Source organism: Lolium rigidum, chromosome 6 (genome assembly GCF_022539505.1).
Source record: "Lolium rigidum isolate FL_2022 chromosome 6, APGP_CSIRO_Lrig_0.1, whole genome shotgun sequence".
Lineage (NCBI taxonomy): Eukaryota > Viridiplantae > Streptophyta > Magnoliopsida > Poales > Poaceae > Lolium > Lolium rigidum.
Window position 1 is genome coordinate 39788758 of NC_061513.1, and position 20572 is coordinate 39809329.

The following is a 20572-nucleotide window of genomic DNA, read 5'->3' on the forward strand; positions in this document are numbered from 1 at the left end:
GAGCTTTGATTTTGAAAACAAGAAACAATTTTGTCAACGGTAGTAATAAAGCATATGTGTCATGTAAATTATATCTTACAAGTTGCAAGCCTCATGCATAGTATACTAATAGTGCCCGCACCTTGTCCTAATTAGCTTGGATTACCGGGATTATCGCAATGCACATGTTTTAACCAAGTGTCACAAAGGGGTACCTCTATGCCGCCTGTACAAAGGTCTAAGGAGAAAGCTCGCATTGGATTTCTCGCTATTGATTATTCTCAACTTAGACATCCATACCGGGACAACATAGACAACAGATAATGGACTCCTCTTTAATGCATAAGCATGTAGCAACAATTAATTTTTCTCATATGAGATTGAGGATATATGTCCAAAACTGAAACTTCCACCATGGATCATGGCTTTAGTTAGCGGCCCAATGTTCTTCTCTAACAATATGCATGCTCTAACCATTAGGTGGTAAATCTCCCTTACTTCAGACAAGACGAACATGCATAGCAACTCACATGATATTCAACAAGGAGTAGTTGATGGCGTCCCCAGGAACATGGTTATCGCACAACAAGTAACTTAATAAGAGATAAAGTGCATAAGTACATATTCAATACCACAATAGTTTTTAGGCTATTTGTCCCATGAGCTATATATTGTAAAGGTAGAGGATAGAAATTTAAAGGTAGCACTCAAGCAATTTACTTTGGAATGGCGGAGAAATACCATGTAGTAGGTAGGTATGGTGGACACAAATGGCATAGTGGTTGGCTCAAGGATTTTGGATGCATGAGAAGTAATCCCTCTCGATACAAGGCTAGGCTAGCAAGGTTTATTTGAAACAAACACAAGGATGAACCGGTGCAGCAAAACTCACATAAAAGACATATTGTAAACATTATAAGACTCTACACCGTCTTCCGTGTTGTTCAAACTCAATACTAGAAATTATCTAGACCTTAGAGAGACCAATTATGCAAACCAAATTTTAGCAAGCTCTATGTATTTCTTCATTAATAGGTGCAAAGTATATGATGCAAGAGCTTAAACATGAGCACAAAAATTGCCAAGTATCACATTATTCAAGACATTCTACCAATTACTACATGTAGCATTTTCCGTTTCCAACCACACAACAATTAACGAAGCAGTTTCAACCTTCGCCATGAACATTAAAACTAAAGCTAAGAACACATGTGTTCCTATGAACCAGCGGAGCGTGTCTCTCTCCCACACAAACATTTATTCAAACAAAAACAAAAACAAGAAACATACAGACGCTCCAAGTAAAGTACATATGATGTGACCGAATAAAAATATAGTTTCAAGAGAAGGAACCTGATAATTTGTCGATGAAGAAGGGGATGCCTTGGGCATACCCAAGCTTAGATGCTTGAGTCTTCTTGAAATATGTAGGGATGAACCACCGGGGCATCCCCAAGCTTAGAGCTTTCACTCTTCTTGATCGTAGTATATCATCCTCCTCTCTTGACCCTTGAAAACTTCCTTCACACCAAACTCGAAACAAACTCATTAGAGGGTTAGTGCATAATAAAAAACTCACATGTTCAGAGGTGACACAATCATTCTTAACACTTCTGGACATTGCTCAAAGCTACTGGAAGTCAATGGAATCGAAAAATCCATCAAGCATAGCAAAACGGGCAATGCGAAATAAAAGGCAGAATCTGTAAAAAAAGAACAGTCCGTAAAGACGAATTTTATTGAGGCACCAGACTTGCTCAAATGAAAATGCTCAAATTGAATGAAAGTTGCGTACATATCTGAGGATCACTCACGTAAATTGGCATAATTTTCTGAGTTACCTACATAGAATTTGGCCCAGATTCGTGACAGCAAGAAATCTGTTTCTGCGCAGTAATCCAAATCTAGTATCAACCTTGCTATCAAAGACTTTACTTGGCACAACAATGCAATAAAACTAAGATAAGGAGAGGTTGCTACAGTATTAACAACTTCCAAGACTCAAATATAAAATAAAAATACTGTAGCAAAATAAACACATGGGTTATCTCCCAAGAAGTTCTTTCTTTATAGCCATTAAGATGGGCTCAACAGTTTTAATGATGCGCTCGCAAGAAATAGTATTTGAAGCAAAAGAGAGCATCAAGAGGCAAATTCAAAACACATTTAAGTCTAACATGCTTCCTATGAAAAGGAATCTTGTAAATAAACAAGTTCAAGAAGCATAATGCAACAAGCATAGAAAAACAAGTCAAGCTCAATTTCAAAATTTTAAGCATATAGAGAGGTGTTTTAGTAACATGAAAATTTCTACAACCATATTTTCCTCTCTCATAATAACTTTCAGTAGCATCATGAGCAAACTTAACAATATAACTATCAAATGAAACATTCTTATCATGAGTCTCATGCATAAAATTATTACTCTCCACATAAGCATAATCAATTTTATTAGTTGTAGTGGGAGCAAATTCAACAAAGTAGCTATCATTATTATTCTCATCATCAAATATAGGAGGCATATTGTATTCATAATCAAATTTATCCTCCATAACAGGTGGTACCAAAAGACTACTATCATTATAATCATCATAAATAGGAGGCAAAGTATCATCAAAGTAGATTTTCTCCTCAATGCTTGGTGGACTAAAAAGATCATGCTCATCAAAACCAGCTTCCCCAAGCTTAGAATTTTCCATAGCATTAGCAACAATAGTGTTCAAAGCATTCATATTAATAACATTCCCATTAGCATGCATATAAAGTTCCATGGGTTTTTTAATTTTCTCTTCAAACACATCATGTCCTAATTCAAGATAAAGTTCATAAAGATCTCTCATATTTTTGTTGTTTTCCATTATGCCTAACTAGTGTAAACAAGAAACAAAAAGATGCAATTGCAGGATCTAAAGGAAATAGCTTCGAGCACACACACAATGGCGCCAGAAAAGTACTTTACCTAGAACCGGAGTATGAGTGCCTTTTACCTTTCCTCCCCGGCAACGGCGCCAGAAAAGTGCTTGATGTCTACGGGAGCTTCTATTCTTGTAGACAGTGTTGGACCTCCAAGAGCAGAGGTTTGTAGAACAGCAGCAAGTTTCCCTTAAGTGGATCACCCAAGGTTTATCGATCTCAGGGAGGAAGAGGTCAAAGATATCCCTCTCAAGCAACCCTGCAACCACAAAGCAAGAAGTCTCTTGTGTCCCCAACACACCAAATACACTTGTCAGATGTATAGGTGCACTAGTTCGGCGAAGAGATAGTGAGATACAAGTAATATGGATGAGTATGAGTGATAATAGCAATCTGAATAAAATATGGCAGCAAGTAAACATTCAACAAAACAGTAAACAAACGGAGATTCAATGCTTGGAAGCAAGGCCGAGGGATCCTGCTTTCACTAGTGGACACTCTCAACAATGATCACATAATAGGACTACTCTACACCCTCTTGTTGGATGATGAACACCACTAATTGTGTAGGATTACACGAACCCTCAATGCCAGAGTTAACAAGCTCCACAATATTCAATGTTCATATTTAAATAACCTTAGAGTGCAAGATAGATCAACACGACTAAACCAAGTACTAACATAGCATGCACACTACTACCATCACACTATGAAAGGAGGAATAGATCGCATCAATACCATCATAGTAATAGTTAACTTCATAATCTACAAGAGATCACAATCATAGCATAAACCAAGTACTACACGATGCACACACTGTCCACATTACACCGTGCAGGAGGAATACACTACTTTAATAACATCACTAGAGTAGCACATAGATGAATTGTGATACAAAACTCATATGAATCTCAATCATGTAAGGCAGCTCATGAGATCATTGTATTGAAGTACATAGGAGAGAGATTAACCACATAGCTACCGGTACAGCCTCGAGCCTCGATGGAGAACTACTCCCTCCTCATGGGAGACAACAGCGTTGATGGAGATGGCGGTGATGTCGATGGAGGAGCCTTCCGGGGGCACTTCCCCGTCCCGGCGGCGTGCGGAACGGAGACTCCTGTCCCCCAGATCTTGGCTTCGCGATGGCGGCGGCTCTGGATGGTTTCTCGTACCGTGGCTTTTCCGTCTCGAGGTTTTAGGTCGAGGGGGCTTAAATAGGCGAAGAGGTGGAGTCAGAGGGTCGAAGAGGCGGTGAGATGATAGGGCGGCGCGGCTAGGGCCTGGGCCGCGCCGGCCTACCTCCTGGGCCCACCAGGGCTCCCCTCTGGCGACTCTCGGGTGTTCTGGAAGCTTCGTGGAAAAATAGGATGTTGGGCGTTGATTTCGTCCGATTCCGAGAATATTTCCTTACTAGGATTTCGAAACCAAAAACGGCAGAAAACGAGAACCGGCCCTTCGGCATCTCGTCAATAGGTTAGTTCCGGAAAACGCATAAATATGACATAAAGTATGCATAAAACATGTAGATATCATCAATAATGTGGCATGGAACATAAGAAATTATCGATACGTCGGAGACGTATCAATGGTCTTTATTCTATCAATTGCCCAGCTGTAATTTGTTTACCCAACATGTTATTTATCTTTATGGAGAGACACCTATAGTGAATTGTGGACCCTAGTCCTTTCTTTTATACTGCAAATACATGTTATTTTTATTGCCAACTCCCACAACAACAACTCTTTTTCTGGCATCCACACATTGTTCTCTTTATTTCACTGCAAATAAACATCTCTTTCTACATTATACGTCTAATTCTTTGTTTTCAGCAAAACCGATGATATTGAGAACCTCACTGTAAGTTGCGACAAAGTATTTTGGTTGTGTTGTGGGCAGGTTCCACGTTGTTGCTGACACCGGTAGTGCACCCTGCGAAAGTCAGATAGCAACACCTTCAGAAGTGATTTCTTTCTCCTACTGGTCGATTAAACATTGGTTTCTTACTAAGGGAAAATTTGTTGCTGTGATCATCATACCTTCCTCTTGGGGTTTCCCAACTGCGTGCTTTGCACAACATCAACGGCGCTAGAAAATAGCTTGATAACTGCGAGAACACATATCAAATGTAGCTAGTTTCGAAATAAGAGTATCAAACCACGAGGAGCTACTAGTAGTGATCTTAATGCCCCCTTTTTACTAATTATCTAAAATTACTTAAAGTTGTCTCAAATCTCAAGGGAAGGATTTAATATAAAAGGAGTGTTGTAGAGTGCTTTTTTAGAGCAAATTAATGACTGGAATTGAAGAATGGAAATGCAACTAAAGAGTATGTTTGGACTGCAATAATACTAATATGTTCTCGAGGGTTGTTGGTTTCACCTCTAGTATTAACTAAAGACACAAACTAGATAACTCATATATTAGCCCTCGTTGTATGTGGAAAAGGCTCGAAGTTGGAATATATATCTCATAGCATATCCCTAAATAACCACCGCAACAACCTTCGGCAAGCCACCTATTGGTCCATCACAATTAAAGGATTACCCCGTGGTTATTTGTTAAGCATTGCAAGTCCCTTCTTATCCCCCTCTTCCGTACAATAATGCACCACACACGGAATGTCACTTCCCGCCGTATACACTACCGAACTTCCGACGGTAGTTCCCTCATGTGACCCTTAGGAAAATATCACATGGTCTACATCATGCAATATCACAAGAGAAAACTAACATACAATCATAGTGCAAAGCTATAAATTATCTTAATTCATATAGTAATACTACTAGCTAGGGTTTCTCCATCTCCCCAAGAACGGGATGAACTACTCACACATGGAGACAATCAAGAACATCATCATAAACTTGCGTATGTAATAGGAATAACGGTGTGAATCCAAGTACACATCCACAATGGGAATGGAGATTACAATCTAATGAGATGGAGGGAATGGAGATGATGATTCGTTGTGGTTGATGATGAAGGTGATGATGCCTTGTGCTCCAATGATCCGGGTAGCAGCTTGGATGAGGCCCCTTCTTGATCTTCCTTCAGATCTCTTCTGGGACGGTGTTCTGGTGTTTCTGGTCGCGTACTCGCTTGGATCTCAGATCCGTCTGGGGGAGGTGAAAGTATTTGACGAGGCGGTGCTTCCGGTAGTTGGTACGGGCGGATGGTACGGGCGGGCCTTGCCCGTACCGATGCCCATTAAAATTACATGAGGTTGTCCTCACATTGTCCTTTAGCCTAGGTGCATAGTTAAGTGCAAAAATGATTTCTATCACGTCAAAAATCTAGAAAATGACAGTTTTCATTGATATTCATCATTGACTTATTATTTGGAGATCCTGTGTAGACAAGCATAAAAGGGCGCGGTAGCGCGGTGAAATACAAAATTCCTACTACTACTCAACGATAACTTAATGAAATAACGATATGAAAACATGCTAAAAATGCACTCATCAGTACACAAGAATACCTATGTGAAATAAAGGAGTAAAACACTCCAAAAATACACTCATCAACAACTGCTTGGAGGCCTGGGGAAGAAGGCCATTTTGAAACCCCCCCGCCCTGGGCTTTTGCTCGGCCGGGTGGGCTGCTGGCTGGGCTGCAGCTGGACTGCCTTGGGCTACGCGCAAAGAGAAGAGGGAGGAAGAGAAATAGGCTTCCAGCCCAAGGAGGGGAGGGTTTCTCTCCTTTTCTTTTTCTAGCTTTCAAATTTGAAATTCTATTTTGAGAATAGTTTGAAGATTCAATTTTTTCTGAAATATATAAAACATTCATGGCCCTGTTAACAACAGAAATGCCATGTGAATTTAGTTTGAAAAAACTTGAGAGATTTTGAAGGCATTTCAATTAGAGGAGGATTCACATATTAGTTTTTTTTTTCATTTTGATGCAAATTTTTCTCAAGTTCAAATTAAATGCATGATATGCTCATGAACACACGCTTATTTATTAAACAAGGTTGGGATGTTACAACAATGCGGTTCATGTGCTTGCTAGGGAGGCGGTGGTGAATCCCCAAGGTGTTTGGATGGATGAACCCCCCCCCCCCCATGATTTTCTTGTCGATGTAATTGCAAACGATGTATTTTTCCTAAATTAGTATAACCCGCCTTGGTGGCTTTCCCTAAAAAAACGAGGGACTTGAGTGGGATTTTACTTATATTTATAATATTGGCAGCAGAAATAAACTGGAGTTGTGAAAAATACATTGGCAAAATAAGTTAATAAAATAAACTAGTGTCGATTTTATAACACTCAAAACAAATCCTTATTCCTAGACAAACATACCACATGCATGCTTAAGTCTTCAACGATATCTTCACTGGGAGGATTACAACCTGAACGCTCTACTAACACTTTTTTTTCTGTCCCGTCTAATGAGCCTTTTATTCTCACCTCTTCACACTTCGCAGACGTGTTGATCATTTTTGCCACAACGCATGGGCATCAGAGCGGCCGACACAATAAATATCAAGTTCCCTCCACCATAAAGTCCATAGAGGCGGTTGTGTGAGCTCTGTTGACTTTAAAATATTGCTAGTACTGTAGATGATTATATGCACCTAACAGGTGAATCAATTTGGTCAGAAGGAACAAAACATAAAATATATCACAAAACAGTACCAGGTCCAAAACATTGTATGCAGATTTTGTTTTCATGTCATCAGCAAACAGAGCATGACGAGTATCCTTATGTAAGAGTCTTCCATCAAGGAATAATAGTCAAGTGTGGACTTTTCTGCCGTCATCAGACCAAGGTACCACACACATGCACGCACGAAAAGTAATTGAAAAAAGATTGGAGATCATGCTTTAATATTAAGAAAAGAGATGAAATTGCTCAAAACTTACATCTGCCAAACAGAAAGAAAGATTGAATTGAATTGTGGGCGTATAGGAAACTACTTGGAAACAAACAAGGCGCGTGTGGCGATCCGGTGCTCCGCGGGTGAGTTGGAGCCGGAATTGATACGCGTGCGCTGCGCTGGCCTCCGTCGTCGCCGTCCACGTTCAACCAAACGCAGGCACCGCTCCGTTAACCTCACCGCCCGCTAACCTCACAGATTCCAATCTACCCCGGTCGCCATCGGGAACCATTGGCCGGTCGCCGCCCCTCGTCGCCGTTCACGACCGCTTCACCCGCCCCTCTCAAGTCGCCGGGGGCTGGCGGCCACTAATACTCCCGCTCCCGCCGCCTCCCGCGAGCCGCGTGCAAGCGAGCGAGGATGGTGAGGCTCCCGTACCTGACCGCGCTCACCACGCTCTTCAGCTACGGCCTCCTCTTCGCCTTCGGCCACTTCCGCGACTTCTTCCGCAGGATCCTCGACGCCGGAAAATCCAGTAACCTCAAGGTCCGCTCCTCTACCCTGCCCGGCCGGCCGGCCGGCCAGAAAGATTCTGATTTGTGTTTTCCGAATATCTTTCCGGGCCCTGACGCTGTTCCTCTTGCTGATTCGGTAGGGTTACGCGCCCATTTGCTTGGGGTACGAGGATTTCTACACGCGCCGCCTCTACCTCCGCATCCAGGTGAGGGATCTCCTCCCCACTGCAGACGATTCGTAAAAAAATCCTTTTTTTCTTTGACTTGGATCATGTAATTCTGAGTCAGTTGCTCGAGTTCCCTGGTAAATCTAGTGCCTACTTAGGTAGATCATATGATGGAGGGTGAGTATCCCAAGTGAAAGCTCCAGACGTTCATCAGTTGCTGCGATATCTGAAAGCACCCCAACCTCATCTAGTACTGCACTAGAATTATGAGATCCTAAGTGAAACAACTTCCTTCATATGTCCAATCACTGGTTGAGTGAAGCAAAATGAAGGGAAAAAATAGAGTGCCAAGTTATTTAGTGGTGCCCTCCTCCAGACGCTATAACGGCCGGTTGCAAGATCAAATAGTGTTTTGCAACAAGAAGTGACAGATATAGCCAAAAATAAATAAAGGATTTCAGCAGCTATTCAACTGAAACATAATATAAAGACTTGTCCAGCATAGCAATACCTGCATACATCTTTCACTGTAGCCGTATTTCAATCCCAAGAATATCACACTATCAATTGAAATGTCGCTGTAAAGGTTCAACCAGTAAAAAGTGGGGAATCGCAAGCTCGTTCGGGTGGGGACTGGGGATTGGCGAACCACCAGCGGGTTAGGTTAAGACAGGAGGGGTTTTGGGCCTAAAGCTGATTGGGCTTCACCTTTGTGGAAGGAAAAAATAGCAGCGGTATATGCTACGACATTTAGCGTGCTATTTCGCTTGTAGTGCCGAGTAAAATGGCTTAAACACAGCGAGAGCTTCTCCCAAACTGTGTAGCGGAGAAATAGCGAGATATTTTGTTTACTTAGAGTAAAATATTGCTTGTTTTGGGTGATCTTGAACTTTCTGTTCATTTTTCAACATTTTTTTTTGTGCTATTCCACTTTTTATCCAAGGTAAAAAATAATTATCATGAAGAACTAACCGGTAGGAAACCATACTTCTACAATGTATTCAATGATTTTTGTGGAACTTATTTTTGTTTGCCTTTCCTTATCGGGTGGGCAGGACTGTTTTAACCGGCCTATTGCTAGTGCGCCGGATGCTTGGTTCGATGTAGTTGAGCGAACCTCAAATGATGGTAACAAGACACTCAAGTATGTATTCCAGACATTCAACTCCACACCTAATTAGCATAAGCTATTGCTGCGGATGTTATCCCAGGATGAATGGAGGTCTCTAATTCAGTGCATCTTCAATGCAGATGTACCACTAATACATCCAAGTGTCTTAATTTGGGTTCCTACAACTACCTTGGTTTTGCTGCAGCAGATGAGTACTGCACTCCTCGCGTTATTGAGTCACTCAAGAAATACTCTGTGAGTACTTGCAGTTCCCGAGTTGATGGAGGTAGGTGTTTAATGTCCATGCTGTAGTTTGCCTCCATATAGTACTTTAATAATATACTGAAAAGAAGGTTAATTTATTTCTATGATCTTAGGAAATACTAAGCTCCACACAGAGCTTGAGGAGCTGGTTGCACGATTTGTTGGCAAACCTGCAGCTATTCTTTTTGGCATGGGTTATGTGACAAACTCGGCGATCATTCCTATCTTGATTGGGAAGGTATGTGATGAGGAGATAGTCATTTCCTTCTTCTGCTCTTCCGATACACGATGGAGCTAATGAATAGCAATGATTGCAGGGAGGATTGATAGTTAGTGATTCATTGAACCATATTTCTATAGTGAATGGAGCTAGAGGTTCAGGGGCTACGGTCCAGGTTTTCCAACATAACAGTAAGCTCCATAACAGCTGCATCTCAAGTAATTAGCTCAATGATGAGTCATGTGTTTTAATGCTTTCCTTTATTTTCTTCCAGACCCTGCACATTTGGAAGACGTACTGAGGGAGCAGATTGCAGGGGGCCAGCCTCGTACACACAGACCATGGAAGAAGATAATTGTGATTATTGAGGGAATTTATAGCATGGAAGGGGAGCTGTGCAACCTCCCTGAGATTATGGCTGTCTGCAAGAAATATAAGGTTTGAGAATTGTGCATACTGACTTCTGCTATTTTGTTGGAACACTGCATCATATAGTAATGAAAAATATAGTTCCTTGCATAATGAGCATATTACTTGTGGCATATATAGTACTGGTGTTCACCAGCTATGCTTATGCAAAACTTCGAACTGGTAGTGATTTATTCGAGTATTGACTGGAGTTCTTAAACTTCTTAATAGGCTTACACATATTTAGATGAGGCACACAGTATTGGAGCTGTTGGGAAAACAGGGAGAGGTGTATGTGAACTACTGGGAGTGGATCCTGCTGATGTTGATATTATGATGGGAACATTTACAAAATCATTTGGATCGTGCGGAGGTTACATTGCAGCATCAAAAGTATGAAGAATATTCTTACCAATTCTTGACTGAACTTGTACAGATTTGATAAATCTGATCAGTAGGCCATTCAATGTTTTTCAGGAGATAATTGACCATCTCAAGCATGCATGCCCAGCCCATATATATGCAACATCCATGTCACCTCCAGCAGTCCAGCAGGTCATCTCCGCGATAAAAGTTGTCCTTGGGGAAGATGGATCTAACAGAGGTATATCAGAATGAGGATTGAAAGATTTTATCACTTCTGTATGTCTCTTGTCTTGACGAAATTCCTAATCTAGTCATTGCTCTAAATAGGGGCCAAGAAACTTGCTCAGATTCGGGAGAACAGCAATTTTTTCCGTTCAGAGCTTCAGAAAATGGGGTTTGAGGTGCTAGGAGACAATGACTCACCTGTCATGCCCATCATGCTTTACAACCCTGCTAAAATTCCTGCATTCTCAAGGGAGTGCCTGAAGCAAAATGTGAGTTTTCGTATCGTGTTGCAGCACACATTAGATTCATAAAATAGTTATGTATTATTCATTTATTTAGATTTGTAAGAGAAATTAAGCAATTCATGCTTATGTTTCTAATTGGTGAAGTTTGAGTTCATCTTTACTAATGTGGCATGTTCTGTAATTCTAGGTTGCTGTTGTTACTGTTGCATTTCCTGCTACGCCGCTACTACTTGCCAGAGCTAGGATATGTATCTCAGCTTCCCAAACCAGGGAAGATCTTATTAAAGGCTTGCAGGTAAAATCCACTCTCCCATTGATGTGCCTAGGTGGTTTGGTGCCGCATGTTTGCAGTAAATCCATGTAGTGTACTTGATCTGAATACATGAATAATATGAATGCATTTATGGATTGTGAGATGTACACAATACATCACTGATTATATATTAAATTCAATGCAAATTGTTCAGGTTATCAGCAAAGTTGGTGATCTTGTGGGAATCAAGTACTTTCCAGTTGAGCAAGAGAAGCCTGCATCCGTTGACAAACTTAAGAAGCTCCAGTGAGCAGTGAGAACAGACAAGCGGGAGCAGTTTGCTGCTTATATGCAAGATCTACTCAGTCGTCTTGGCATAGTCATCATGCTTGGTTTGGCTCTTTTGTGCACTTCAGGACCCTTCACTCTTCTTCTTTTCAGGAAGCAGTTTCGAATTTTGTACAGCTTGTATAATCATCCATTATAGTTCGAAACATAACACGACTTATCTTATATAGACACTGTTTTGTTGTATTCAAGAAAACAGAATCTCTGTTACAACCTTGAAACCCTGTAAGTGACTGAAATCTTGTAGATACTAATTCCCTTCTTTTTATTAACTTCTTTTCAAGGCTCAACATTACCTGCATTGACCATGTCCAAAACCAGCTTGACTGTCAAATATTGTTTAGACTTAAGACTATGGTGGGTTTAGTTTCATAAACCCAGTGTAAGAACAGGATTTCAGTCAAGTGCTCCGCATGTGTGGTTATACTCTTTTAGTGATCAGTGAAGTACTGTTGATTGATCATATTGAATTATCTCAATAGGGCTCCCTATCAGGTGCAGCTCTGTAGGTTTCACAGATCTGTTGCTACTTGCTAGGACATGAAGATGTTGATGAGCTGTTATGGTAGGCCAAAGAAAGAAGTTAGCCTTTTGCCACTAAGAAGAAACTAGCTGGGCCTTGAGCCCTTGGTTAATAATGGATGTGAGCAATGTGCATATCAAGAGAGTAGAGGACAGTCACTCAAGTGTTGCTATCATCAGAAGGCAGGAAAGAGAAATGCTGTGCCATGCTGCTGTGATTGCACAAGCATGTGATTCAATTCAACTGGAACAACACTGTCTTTCTGTTTCAATGTGCCTCAGCTCAGCTGTTTGTCTTGTTATGTTTTGGTTGCTAGTGAGATCAAGGAGGAGAAGAGAAAAGAGATATGTTGAGGCTGTAGCATTAGCATGCATGCCTAGGGGCTGGAGGATGTAGGAGATGAGAGCTCGGTCATGCCTGCTATGATACAAATGCCTAGTGCATTATGTACTGCTCCTGTGGTCTGATTGCCTTGCATGGCACAAAAGGGCTCTCTACTCTATATCACACACTTTGTCTGGTCAAACAGCAACCTGCAGCTGTACGAAACAATATGCAGGCTTATATTTGCACTTTGTCTTGACAAGGATGAGAGGTAGGAGTATGTGGTGTGGTTCTTTTAATAAAGCTGCTTACTGGATTCTCTTTTTCTTTTGAATGAAAAGTGCTTGCTGGGATTCTCTTTTGGGTGATTCAGACTATATGGTGTACTATTTTTCAGGCTGATATGGTGTACTATAGGCAGTATATGGGAAACTGAATTCAGAAGGAAATATTTTGCAGCATGAGAACAGTGGTAGGTATGGCATGAGACAAAAAGAGAGCTTCTACCTGGCTAGCTAGCGCTGCAAAGCACCAACAACTACTGCTGCAAATATCCATGTACATGGAATAACTGTCAAATGTTGGAATATTTGAGCAGTCTGATTTTGGGACTTCGACAAGATGGGCTAGGTATTTCTGGTGGAGCCAGCACAGGTGAGATTATTCCTGGTCATCTGTACTGTCAACCTCATTTTTTTTTCTGGTACTCCTATTCTGGAGTGCTAGAAATATATATGCAATACAACTATACAAGTGCGTTCCCGAGCCGAATTTGTCCTTGACTTTAGGTGCATTTTCTGCTCTGTAGTAGTGGAGTAGCTTAAGATTAACCTTTTCCCTGTCTCCTGGCCTGCAAACAAGGGAGCAAAAAACTGTGTAGGAACATAGCATGACTAATTCGTTGCACATAGCTAGGTGCTGTGCACAAACGTGTGCGTGCATGATCTGCATATGCTTTTTTTTTTACATGCATGCTGGTTTAATGCATGTTTCTTTTCAGAGACGTGCATGCATAGATTTGTACTACTGGTTATCCTTTTTGTGAGTAGGAGTGAAAACCCTGCCCCCTCCCCTAGGCTATCAAAGAAGGATACAAAAACAGTAAAAGGAGACAGCACATGAACAGGGAAGATGCCCTAAGCCTGAAGGAAGGCTGTTCCTGCAATAATAAGCTGGCAAGTGAAGCAGCTAGGCTGCAGTGAGCACTAGCTACACCTACAAGGCTTTTTTCAGAGACAGCTAGAGACAAAAGAAAGCAGAGAACAAGATTAATGGGAACGCTGAAACACATAGGAGGACCCTTGTGTGGGTTTTGAGCTGGTTCACACAGATTCAGTGATGTGTCTTTCCATGGCATGATCAGTGTGTGCATGGCTGCAGCAAATGCAAAGATTGCAGCATGCAGCCAATCTTGCATGCATGCACGCATGGTTGGTCCACAAGATCTTCCTTGGCATGTCACAGGGAAACCATGATCAAAACTCTGACCTCCTCCAATCCAAACATCTTGTCATGCACAATCTTTTTCTCCTCCCCTGCCACATTGGAGATATGAGAGAGAAAGATACACAGCTTTCAGTCTCTCTCTCTCTCTCTCTCTATGCTTGTGTGTTTGTGGGTGTGCACACTTTATAGGCATGCAGAAGTGAGGCCAGGCCAAAACACTGCAGCACAAGGCAAAGTGAAATCCATATCTATTCTATGGCTATATATATCTATGCAACATTTCAACATTTCAGAGTGCCAATCTGCAGGGAGCCAAACAGTACCTGGCTATCGAGTGCACGCATCGATGGCTCTATATGCTCAAGTGCTCTTGGCTTGGCTGCCATCATTAGACGTGTGTCTGTGTGTGTGGCACATTTGTTTCAAGAAGGTGAGCCAAATAAAGGAAATGTGTCACAAACTCAAAAAGAAAGGGGTGCATGTGTCTTCTAGAATTGATGGATGTATTGATCACCACACACACATACGGACACACCTTGAGCAATTCAGCAGGAAAGACATGCCACTCCTATCATTCTCAGCTTTTACAAATTGGAATACATATTTGTTTGTATCTACATGTACATACATGTGCGCTGGGTTGCTGGGCTGCTGTGTATGTGTTTTCTGCTGACAATAGATTGAGGAAAAAAACGAAGGTGGGCAGAAAAAAATGCTTTATGTTCATATTTTCAGAGACATTTGAACTGCCTTGGCTGTGCTCTCAACATGTCTCTGGTGAGTGTCATCATGTGAGCATTTTTTTTTTTGAAACGGGGGCAAAAGTTTTGCCCCAATCTATTGATTAAGAAGAAGTTTTACATGAAAGAACATGTTAAGGTCCGAATAAAAACAAGGCCTACTCTCTCAGCATGATATCTCCCAACCTTTTGGCGCCTGCAATGATCCAAAGCCATGCCTCCCTCTTAATCCTATCTAGCATTATATGCAAGGGTGCACTCTTATTATTGAAGATCCTATCATTATGCTCGTTCCAAATTTCCCACGTGACAAGAAGGATGATGGAGGCCATGGCCTTGCGGTTTCTTGCATGATCTCCCGCCATAAGCTCCCACCACTCGGGGACGGTGGGGTTGGTGCCATGGTGATGATGATGTCCCACATTGATTGCCAACCATTGTTTGATGGAGTTCCAAAGGCGGGTTGTGTAGCGGCATGACGAAGAGGTGGTCAACAGTCTCCGTGCATTGCTTGCAAAGCGGGCAAAGGCCGCAATTTGGCCAACCGTGCTTTGCCAAGAGATCGGCCGTCCAAATCCTATTTTGGTTCACAAGCCATGCAAAGAATTTGGTCTTCGGCGGCGCCCAAGCTTTTCAAACCATCTTGTCCAAAGGGGAATAGATGAGACTAAACCATTGCATCTCATAGGCCGATTTGGTGGTGTAGTTCCCATCTTGTGTGAGCTTCCAAGTGATCTCATCGTTGCTATCGGGGTTAAGAAGGATGGTACCAAGAAGCTTACAAAGCTCAACGAATTGCAAGAAGTGGTCCATGGTGAAGTCACATTTGCAAATCGATCTTGTCAATCCAAGCCTCCCGATCAAGTGCTTGCGCCACTTTCCAATTTTTGCGCTTGGAGCTCTCATAGATCAAAGGTGCAATATCGATTGGTCTCATACCATTTAACCAAGGCGCATGCCAAAATGGGTTCCCTAATGTGATGGTCGTGGTGGCATAGAACAACTCCATATCCTCTTCGGAGCACGAGTTTCCAGAGCCAATCCAAATTTTGGTTGGGTCTTTCCATTCAAGCCATGGCCAACAGAGTCTAAGAGCCGTCGCGAATTTTCCCATGTGGAGGACCCCCAACCCTCCATACTTGTTCGGTCGACAAACTTTGTCCCAATTGAGCTTGCACTTGGCCCCGGTGGTGGTGTCCTTGGCGGACCAAAGGAAAGCCCGCTCCAATTTATTAATGAACTTCATAGTGCCCGATGGAATGGCAAGCGGGGTAAAGGTAGTAGATGGCTTGTGACACAATAACCGATTTGACTAATGCGGTCCTTCCAGCGGTGGTGACGAGGTTTCTGTTCCAAGTTGGTAGCTTTCCGGCGCACTTGTCTTCTAGGTGTTGCAAATCTCTCCTTCTCAAGTGACAAACCGAAAGCGGAAGCCCAAGGTAACACATCAGGAAGGTGACACGGCTTGCCGGCATCCCCTCAAGGATGTAGTCAAGGTCCACGGCCCCACAATGAATCGGTGCGACGACGCTTTTTTGAAAGTTGGTGCAAAGGGCAGTTGTGTTCCCAAAGTTTTGAAGGACGGACGCCAAATTTTGGATATCTTCTTTGAAAGGAGCCACAAAAACCGCCACGTCATCCGCATATAGAGACGTCCTCAAAATAGCCCTCCTTCCACGAATCTTGTGTAAGAGGCCGATCGTCGTCGCATTCTCAAGGATTTGTGCAAGTGGATCTATTGCAAGCACAAAAAGGAGCGGTGATAGAGGGTTGCCTTGTCGCACAAAAAGGAGACGAGATTGCCATGAAAGGCCCAAGTCTAGTGGCAAGCATTTTGGCGATGATCTTGGCAATGGTATGGATCAAGCTAATCGGCCGGTAGTCAACAATCTCCTCGGCCTCTTCCTTCTTGGGAATGAGCACAATGTTTGCGGAGTTTAGCCAATGAAAATTTTCCGTGTGAAGGCTCCCAAACATGTGTACCACATTCATGACGTCGACCTTGATATGTCCAAACACCTTTTGAAGAAAGCACTGGTGAAGCCATCCGGACCCGGAGCCTTGTCACTAGGCATGAGGTTTATGGTGTTGCACACCTCCTCTTCCGAAAACGGGTCGCCAAGGCTTTGTAACCTCGGATCCTTAAAGTGGAGGTCATCCCAATTAAAGTCGCAAGTTCTAGGACCTCCCTCATCGACTCAAGCATAACAATGGTTGGGTTATCGAGCATGACATCAAAGATGAGATTGCACTCATGTGAGCATTCATTTCATGGCTGCTCAGAAGTGTGCATCTGTGAGTTTCCTGTAAGTATCATGACAATCATCCTCTGCTTATTAACCTACTCTGTGTTCAGACTTAAGAGCACAAACAGTGGTGCATGTTATCACAAATAAATGCTGATTGCTGAAGGGCAAAAGGCGACACCTGATTATGTCTTTGCTTTCCAAGGGTATATCAGAAACACAAGTTAGTCAATAAGGTGTAGGATTTATAAAGGATATACAGATCGTTGCAGCTACTAATGGTATTCAGCTACATAAAGGTAAACCTCTAGGCTCCAGCTTGTTTGTTAATACAACATGACAATGCAGTTTGGCGGGAGGTTTATCAAAATAAATTGCATGCAAAATGTATGGTTAAATAGGAGAATTAAATTCCATGGCTGCTCAGAAGTGTGCATCTGTGAGTTTCCTGTAAGTATCATGGCAATTATCCTCTTATTAACCTACTCTATGTTCAGACTTGAGAAGCACACATAATTGTGCATGTTGTCATGAATAAATGCTAATTGTTGAAGGGCGAAAGGCGACACCTGATTATGTCTTGCTTTCCAAGGGCATATCAGAAACACAAGTTAGTCAATAAGGAGCAAAATTATAAAGAATATACAGATCGTTGGGAGCCACTAATGATATTCAGCTACGTAAAGGTAAACCTCTAGGCTCTAGCTTGTTTGTTAATACAACATGAAAATGCAGTTTGGTGGGGAGGTTTATATCAAAATAAATTGCATGCAAAATGTATAGGTAAATACTAGGAGAATCAAACACACAGCTTTCTGTCATAATTAGCTTAGCTATTAGCATGTTCATAAAATATCTTTCTCCTTTGTCAGAAATTTTCTTCTTCAAGAAAGTCAACACAACTACGTATAGATGATAAGAGACTAATCTGATGCTGATAATGAGTAGTAAGTGACTGGCACGTACGTACACAGTCTATACTTTTGTGCATACTTTAATTAAGCAAAACAACTGAAATGATAAAATCTTTATACGATAATCCATGTCAACTAGCAGTATTATTACATTGTAAAATTGCATTTAGAAACCGTGTGTATGCAACGTGAAGGCACTATCCACCGCTGGATCTTTTATTTTAGTTTGATAAAATTGTCAATTGTGCTGCATGATTGCATAATGATTTTGTGCATAACAGATTGGTGAAATGTGCAACTGCCGCAACATACGCGGCTGTAGTTGTAGGCTAGGTAATGCAATTGTTTTTGTTCATATGCCAATTAAATTAATATGCTTGTGCAGCTACGTTACCTAATTTATAGAAGTAGGTTAACTAATTATTATATTGCAGAGCCACAGAGTGCTCCTGCATGCAATCCCTTAATTAATCTCTATTACGTGATGGCCTCACCTGCGGACAACTGATAAGGACTAACCAAACATATATCCAGCTGCTCTGGATAATTATGATACTGAAGATCCATATAGTTGTATTAATCTCAAGTGGATACATGTCAATTATACACATGAATAGTATAATGCTCAGTTACAATATCATCATCCAATTTTCAATGTAACCATGGATCGATTGATCCATGTACATGCACGAATGCCCTTGATTAAGGATATGCTCCATCAAGAAACAGAGTAAGCTGATGTAGCTAGCTGCCAAATTACTGTCAGGAGTGCATTAAAATGCTTTGCTACAAATGACAGGTCTTGGCATATAAAATATACCAATAATGACATGTATGCTAGTTTATTCGGTTAATATTTATTTATAAATAGTTGTTATAGTGAGTTACCTGCTCATATTTTTAAACTACACGAATACGTGCATGATCATTAGTGCTTAACACACATGTTGCTGTTGCCATATAGCTCCTTGTATGTGTACTATCTACTATGATTATATGATTATGTACCATTCATGAGGATCCTACTCCATCTCTAACTGACAGAAGTATCACGACTCCTGCACCAATCAAAGCATCAAACCTCCATATATCCAGATGTACTCATATTAAGCCTCTGAAGGAAAAAAAATGCGACACCATGTTTTGTTTGTTTATGGGTACTTAATTTATCAAAGGTACCAGTTCTATATACGCTTCCTAGAAAGTGGCACTCCTTAACTAGGAACTTTATAGACTTGTTTATGCATGTAATCATCATTCATAGATGCATGTATGGTCAATTGTCCAGATCCACGATCATCTGTTACATTTACCATTAACATTTTTCTATAATGCTAACGAGTAGCTAGGGGATCAGCAGAACATATAGGAGTATATCATCTGTGCGTGACATGACTTGGCATCAGAAAATTAAGGTTTTGGTGACTAAGGAATCTGGCTGAATGATCCTGCAACAGGAAAACATGACAGCGTGTTAACTTAAACAGGACCATAACAAGATATCCTCCAGGGAAAGATACCTCACGCCTCATCACGTGTGTGTGTCTTCATTCCTCTTGAACATAATGATTAAGCATACCTATCCTGTGTTGGACGATGGATGTGTGTGTTCACTCCTCCTGAACAGAATGATTATGCATTTTGCGCCAGAGTTCAGAATCTCGCCGTAGCTGACACAAAAGAGATGGATAACGAGCTGTGTGTGTGCATGTGTATGGTAGATTTATGAGAAATGTTATTCTACCGTGCACGGGACCTCTCATGTACGGTTTCATTCAATTAAGTTGTATTTCATTCGGTTTAAACGTACTGCAAGTCAACGAAACTTGATCAAACATTGTGGCATGATTCTTAAATGGGTGTGACTATTTGAACTAACTTTGTTCTCAATCACAGATGATGTTATCAAATTTTAGTTGCAACATGACATATTTTGCAACTCATGAATAGCATGAATCACGATGCAAATCAAATGATGTAAGACTTGACTGAGCACGAAGTTAATCCCTTCTTAAATCACCATATTGATGGCTAAAACAATGCATGGGAGAATCGCTGCTCTCGTAGATTCTATTTTGTTCTTATGTTTACTTTACAACTTAGTTAAGTTATTGATGCGCCAACAAGGGGATCTGGTCGGTTTCTATGTTAGTTGGTGTGATTTTGGATCAGTCTCTTCCGATCTACAATTGTCATCATCGGTGATGGTTGCTGCTCCGGTGGCTGGTCCTTTGGGGCCTTATCACGATAACTTTCTGTATGTCTACTACAACAAGTTTCACTACGACAAACTTTGCTTGGCTCCGGTGATGGAGGGGCGAGAACGACGGCGCGCCTTCGGCTCGCGCTAGTGTTTGTAGTCGTCGCAAGGTGGTCTAATGATATTTTTGTAATTTTTATTACTTTTAAAGCTCTTTATACTGCTATTGATGAATATTAATAGATCGGTGAAATATTCGTAAAAAAAAGGACGCACGCCCCCCTTGACAGCTAGCTCCTTTTCTACTACAGTTTACAAGATAATTTAATTTTAATGTACCGATCAAA

At 41.5% G+C, this 20572-nt stretch overlaps 1 protein-coding gene across 1 annotated transcript; it reads left to right on the forward strand.

The window, feature by feature from the left end:
* The first annotated feature begins 8039 nt into the window (after nucleotides 1-8039).
* Nucleotides 8040-12122, forward strand: LOC124659934 (long chain base biosynthesis protein 2d). The gene is made up of 12 exons (XM_047197739.1): nucleotides 8040-8256; nucleotides 8366-8431; nucleotides 9448-9536; nucleotides 9644-9789; nucleotides 9881-10005; nucleotides 10085-10178; nucleotides 10262-10425; nucleotides 10627-10788; nucleotides 10873-10999; nucleotides 11089-11255; nucleotides 11419-11526; nucleotides 11699-12122. Exons 1-12 carry the CDS (start codon nucleotides 8131-8133, stop codon nucleotides 11792-11794), a joined length of 1470 nt encoding a protein of 489 aa, XP_047053695.1. The 5' UTR covers nucleotides 8040-8130; the 3' UTR covers nucleotides 11795-12122.
* Nucleotides 12123-20572: the final 8450 nt, after the last annotated feature.